The sequence below is a fragment of the Chrysochloris asiatica genome, unplaced genomic scaffold (assembly GCF_000296735.1).
Source record: "Chrysochloris asiatica unplaced genomic scaffold, ChrAsi1.0 scaffold00044, whole genome shotgun sequence".
Taxonomy (NCBI): Eukaryota; Metazoa; Chordata; class Mammalia; order Afrosoricida; family Chrysochloridae; genus Chrysochloris; species Chrysochloris asiatica.
The window spans coordinates 8,516,324-8,521,745 of NW_006408562.1; the positions used below are offsets into that span (position 1 = coordinate 8,516,324).

The 5,422-nt window shown below is 43.5% G+C and overlaps 1 protein-coding gene across 1 annotated transcript in view; it reads left to right on the top strand.

Moving 5' to 3' along the window:
- Window positions 1-1,452: 1,452 nt before the first annotated feature.
- Window positions 1,453-5,422, top strand: part of HERC2 (HECT and RLD domain containing E3 ubiquitin protein ligase 2) — a 259,545-nt gene continuing 255,575 nt past the window's right edge. Inside the window, exon 1 of the mRNA XM_006861873.1 lies at window positions 1,453-1,524. Coding sequence (XP_006861935.1) covers window positions 1,453-1,524 — 72 coding nt within the window. The remainder of the gene's footprint in view (window positions 1,525-5,422) is intronic.

The window sequence follows — 5,422 nt, forward strand, 5'->3', positions numbered from 1 at the left end:
TTTTTTTTTTTTTTTTTTAAGCAACCTTACTGTGAGTAGGGTGAAGGTTTACAGAGCAGAGCATGTTTTATATGCATTAAGTTTGTTTCGTATCATTGAGTGCAAAGTTCTCAGTGTAGGAAATGTTAGAATCTTGACACTAAACTCATTATGCCTTTTAGCGTTCTCTTTATGGAGTATTGGAAGGTATGATTTCCCCAACACTCTCAGCTTTGGTTGCTTCTCCAATATCCTTTCTTGGGTTTTCCTATGCTGCCTCATGTACAATCCAGTTCTCTTTCAGCTGAACATCTGGCAGATAGAGAGTTCCGTTTGTCAGAGCTGATTCGATGGGGCCTGAGAAACCACTGATCTAGAACTTTCACTTTACTGGAACTACAGTGTGCTCCACCCACGTCCGGGCATTCTGTGCTGCAGCCTTAGGGACTCTTTCGTCCTTAAGTCTTTAAGTCCTGTTGTCTAGTCAACTGCAAGGTATCGCTTCGACGCCTCCCTGCGCGAAGATCTCGCCGTTGACACCTGCGTTGCACGAGTGCTTACAAGACAGCCGGAGTCTTCGGCGTGCTTGCGTGTATCCGTGCGTGCGTGCTTGCGTGACGGAAATCCCACCTCCTGATGCCTCCGATTGGCCAGGCCACGAGCCTACGCCCCAAAGAGGAAGGCAAAGTTATTGAAGAAAACCCAAGACGGGAGGGAGGGGCGAGTGTCCGCTTAGCCACTTCGCTGTGATTGGCTGGGGACCCGGCGGCGTTCTCGCGTTTGCCTGACCTTCCTGGCCGCGAGCGGCGCCGGGATTGCGGGCGCCGGTCCGATAAGGCTGCACTTGGACCCTGTGCCCGCAGGCACACTGGCCGTCTCTGAAGGCCGCGGCGCGTCAGGTCCTCAGCCCTTTGGCGGTGGTGACGGAGGGCGGGCCTGGGCCGGCGGGCGTTAGCTCCGCAGCGGCGGTGGCGGGGGCTGGGGGGCCTAGGGCCTGCGCGGCTCCTGCTGATTTTCCTTTGCTGCGGGATGATTGCTTTGGGTGTTTTTGCAGACGTCAGTTCTCCTTAGTTTTCCGTACTCGCCGATGTGGGTAAAGCGGCAGGGGCTCGGTGGTGTCACCGTTGAGGAGCGGGCTCTCCTGCCGTCTGTGTGGATACTTGTGGGTGTAAGGAGTGGGAATGACATTGTCGTGTGCTCGGCTGTGACCATCTCTTCTCAGAGTCTTGCCGGCGTAGGGAGGGAAGGAGTTGGGCGGATGCCGGGTGCATCTAGCGGTCCTCTCTCCGTCTCCCCTTTCCCTCCCGCTCTTCTCACTCGGTCCCCGCGTCCTCCTTGTGGTCTCTCGGTGACACGCAAACCGCGCGGGGTGTGTGTGTGTGGGGGTGTGTTGAACAATTATCGAAAGCTTTGCGTCTTCCTCACCTGTGCTCTCCCTGCAGGTCTGCCACTTGGGAGGAAACTGGAGGAACCATGCCTTCTGAGTCTTTCTCTTTGGTTGCTCAGGCGCAACTTGACTCCAAATGGCTGAAAACAGATATACAGGTGGGATGTTGACTCGTTTTTTGACTTGCTGTGCTCCTGCCTCCCGTGTCGACAATTCTGGTTAAGGCTTGTTTTAGGATTAGTGATGGAATGGACATTGTTGAATGGGTTCCCACTCTTAGCGACCCTGTGTAGGGTTTCCAAGGAGTGGCTGTCTGGTGGGTTCGAACCACCGACCTTGTGGTTAGCACTCCAGTGCCACAGCAGGACTCCGTTGGTGCCATTCTTGTTGTTGTGGTTGTTAAGTACCATCGAGTTGTCAGGCTTAACACGGATAGCATGAAATCTGCCTTTTATTGTGTCTGTTTTTATGACTGATTTTGTGTGGTTATGGTTTAATTACAGTTATTTATAAGTGCTAGTAGCTTGAACTCTAGCTTTGAAAAGTTTTTTCCCATGTAAAACAGTAATATTTTCTTTGTAAAAAAACCTTTTTTTGTGAATTGATTGAAAGTTTACAGAGATCATCAGTTTTACATTCAACAAATCATACACTTAGTTTCATTTCAATGATTGCAATCCCTTCCATGCACCAACAATGAACGGTTTTTACTTGCATTGACTTTATTGCTCCACGCCCTGTGTCTCCCGCTACCTTCATCCTTCCTCTGCTATCCTCCCTCTTGTATATTGCCTGCCCTGTCATTCATGTTAATAATATGTCTACCCTCTAGTCCAAGAATAATTCCCCTCCACTCCAGCCATCATAGTTTCTTTTTTTAAGAAAACCTTTTCTTAAGTTTTTATGACATTGTTGTTGTTGTTAAGTGCCGTCGAGTCGGTTCCGACCCATAGCGACCCTGTACAGGGTTTCCGAGGGTGTAAATCTTTACGGGAGTAGAAAGCCTCATCTTTCTCCTGCGGAGCAGCTGGTAGTTTCGAACCGCTGACCTTAAGGTTCGCAGCCTGATTCGTAACCACATTAGTCTCTTACAATATTTGTCCTTTTGAGATTGACTAGTTTCTCTCGGCATGTTTCATCCATGTCCTGAGGTGTGTCCCAGATTGGTCCTTATTCAGCATTGTATGGTATTCCATTGTGTGTGTATCTACATTTGTTTAACCATTTTTCTGTTGATGGGCTTTTAAACTGTTTCCATCTTTTTGATATAATATTTCTCATAGTCATCCTCTTGAAGGATCCTGTTTTCGTAACCATTCTGTTCTCTGTCTCTTTACTGATGCATTTAATCCATTGACATTGTAATTATCGAAGGGTGTGAATTGATTGCTATCATTTTACTGTATGTATTTTGTGGTGGTGCTGATTTCTTTGTGCCACATAATTTTATGCATTAAGTTCATTTTATGTGGGGGTTTTATATTCATTTTCATTTTTGTTGTTTTAGTGTTCAATAAATCTTTCTGGTTTTCTTCTTTAAAACTTTTTTGATGTGCAGGTATATTAATTTTCTGTTAGATTGCCCTGTAGTTTATTAATTTCCCCCTCCCCCCCATTTAAGATAGTCTGTTTTATCTTGAAATCTGCTTGACTGCCTTGTCTGTCATGTGGAAGTTCTATATGTACACTACTTCTTCTTTTTGCTTTGTAGTTGACTTCATTAAAAATAATATCTCTGATTCCCTATATTCAGTTTTGTAGGTTTGTTTCACTTTAAATTCTTCTGTATCTGGATTCTTGGTGTGGTGTTGTAGGACAAGCATTGGACTGCTAACCACAAGGTCAGCAGTTCAAATCCACCAGCTGCTTCTCGAACTCTATAGAGTTGCTATGAGTCAAAACCAACTCAACTGCACTTAACAATAACAACATATCTGGATTGTTTCCTGGGTGTCATGTCTAGTAATCTCTATCTGCTATTGGATCTCAGTCCAAAGAACACCCTTTAACATTTTTTTTAAAGTTGGTCTGGTCATTCATTACAAATTCCTTTAATTTCTGTTTATTTGGGAATTACTGTAATTTCGCCATTGTATTTAAGGGACAGCTTTGCTAGTATGTGATTCCTGGTTGGCAGTTTTTTTCTTTCAGAGTTTCATGTATATCATTCCATTGCCTTCTGCCTGTTTGGTTTCTGCTGAGAAATCAGAGCTAAGTCCTATTGGTTCTCCTTTGTAGGAAAGATTTTTTCATGAGTGGTTCTTAGGACTCTTTCCTTGTTTTCGAGAGTTTGATTATGATATGTCTTGGTGATTTTCTTTTGGGGTCTATCCTGTTTGGAGTTTGTTCAGCTTCTTGTATGCTTCTTCTTGCCTTTCATAATGTTAGTGAACTTTCCTTTTGAAAATTTTCTCTGAGCTTTTTATTTTTGCTTCCTGTTCTGGAATTCTGATCACCTTTAAGTTATTATTCTTCATGGTGTCCCACATAACTCTTAGGCTCTTAGAATTTCTTTGGATTTTTCTTATTCTTTTTTTCTGATAGTTCTACTATTGAGAGATTTGTCTTTAAGCTCAGTAATTCAAGCTTCCATTGCTTCTGATCTGTTCCTTTGCCCTTTGTATATATTGTCTTTTTCTGAAATCTTAGTATTAATGTTTTTGATTTCTAATTACAGCTTTTATATTGTTTCAATTTTTGCATTTATTTTGTCTGTTCTTGTAGTGTTTTCCTGAATTCTTCTAAAGTGTTTTTCTGTGTTATCCTTGCTTGCCTTGATATTTCTGTCAGTCTTTTGAAGTTACCTAAATGCCATTCTCTTGAATTCTGTTTCAGTTAGTTCCATTACATTTTGTTCCTCGGAAATGTTTTTTTGTTTTTTCTTCTTGGTTATTTGAGTCATTCTCTTTTGTTTCTTTGTGTGAGCTAAAGAGGTCTGTTTCCTTTGGGATTGTGTTTATATTTAATTGATGATTGTATATTGATGTGTTGTTCCTAGTCTCTCACCCATTAGTTCATGCAGGTGTAGTTAGAGCATGGAGGCATGTACACCTGATGGTGTAGCTCAGTCTAGGGTGGGTTTGGCCATCTGTCATTGATGAGGTGGTATTGGAGCTGACCGTGGCTCTTTCCCAGAGGGTATAGCTGCAGAGAGCATGGTTGGGGCTGGGCTGTATGGGCAAGGTTGCTGTCTTTTGTTGGGTGAGAAGCAGAAAACCATTCTTCCCTCCCCCACACCCAATCACAAGAAAATGAAGCAAAATAAACAAACAAGGAACTAACAATGAAGAGAGAAATAAAAAAGAGAAAAAAGAAATAAAAACAGGCAGCAAACAGGAAGAAAAAAAAAGTGATATCTATAAAGACAAAAGAGGGACAGAGAAAAATAAGAGAGAGAGAGAGAGAAAAAAAAACAACATTTAGAAAAACCAGGAGGAGGGAAGGTGAAAAGAGAGAGTTTAGAGAGTAGTAAAGAAAGATTAAAAGGGGAAAAAAAAAGAGGGAAAAAAGAAACCAAACCCTAAACCAAAACAAAACAAAAAACCCCCAGTGCTGCTCTTAGACCTGGAGAGGAAAAAACCCTGGGTCTCTCCTCCATGCCCTGGAGCTTACTGCGGGGTGTGGGTGGGGGGGGGTGTTAGGAGTGATGTGACAGCGGAGTTTCTGGCCTGCCTTGGAGTTCCTAGTGGCCGAAGTGTACCTTTGTTTGGGGCATTCAATCCTGAAGTAGTTCACGGAGGCCCTTCATGGAGCTGTTTTCACTGTCCATTAGGACCATAGGACAACTGAAGTGTAGGGTGACTAGCTCTTTAGTTCTGGAGCCCGCATGAATCCAGGCACCATGGTGGTGTGCAGCTGGCCCCTGCTTCACACACGTGTGACTCTTCTTTACCAAGCATGATGTTCTTCTGTAAGGACTGGTATCTTTTGATAAGGTGTCTGAAGTATAGGAGATAAAGTTTCGCCATCCTGGCTTTTAAGGAGCATTCTGCCTGTACTTCTTCCAACACAGATTTGTTTATTCTTCTGGCAGTCCGTGGTACTTTCAGTATTCTT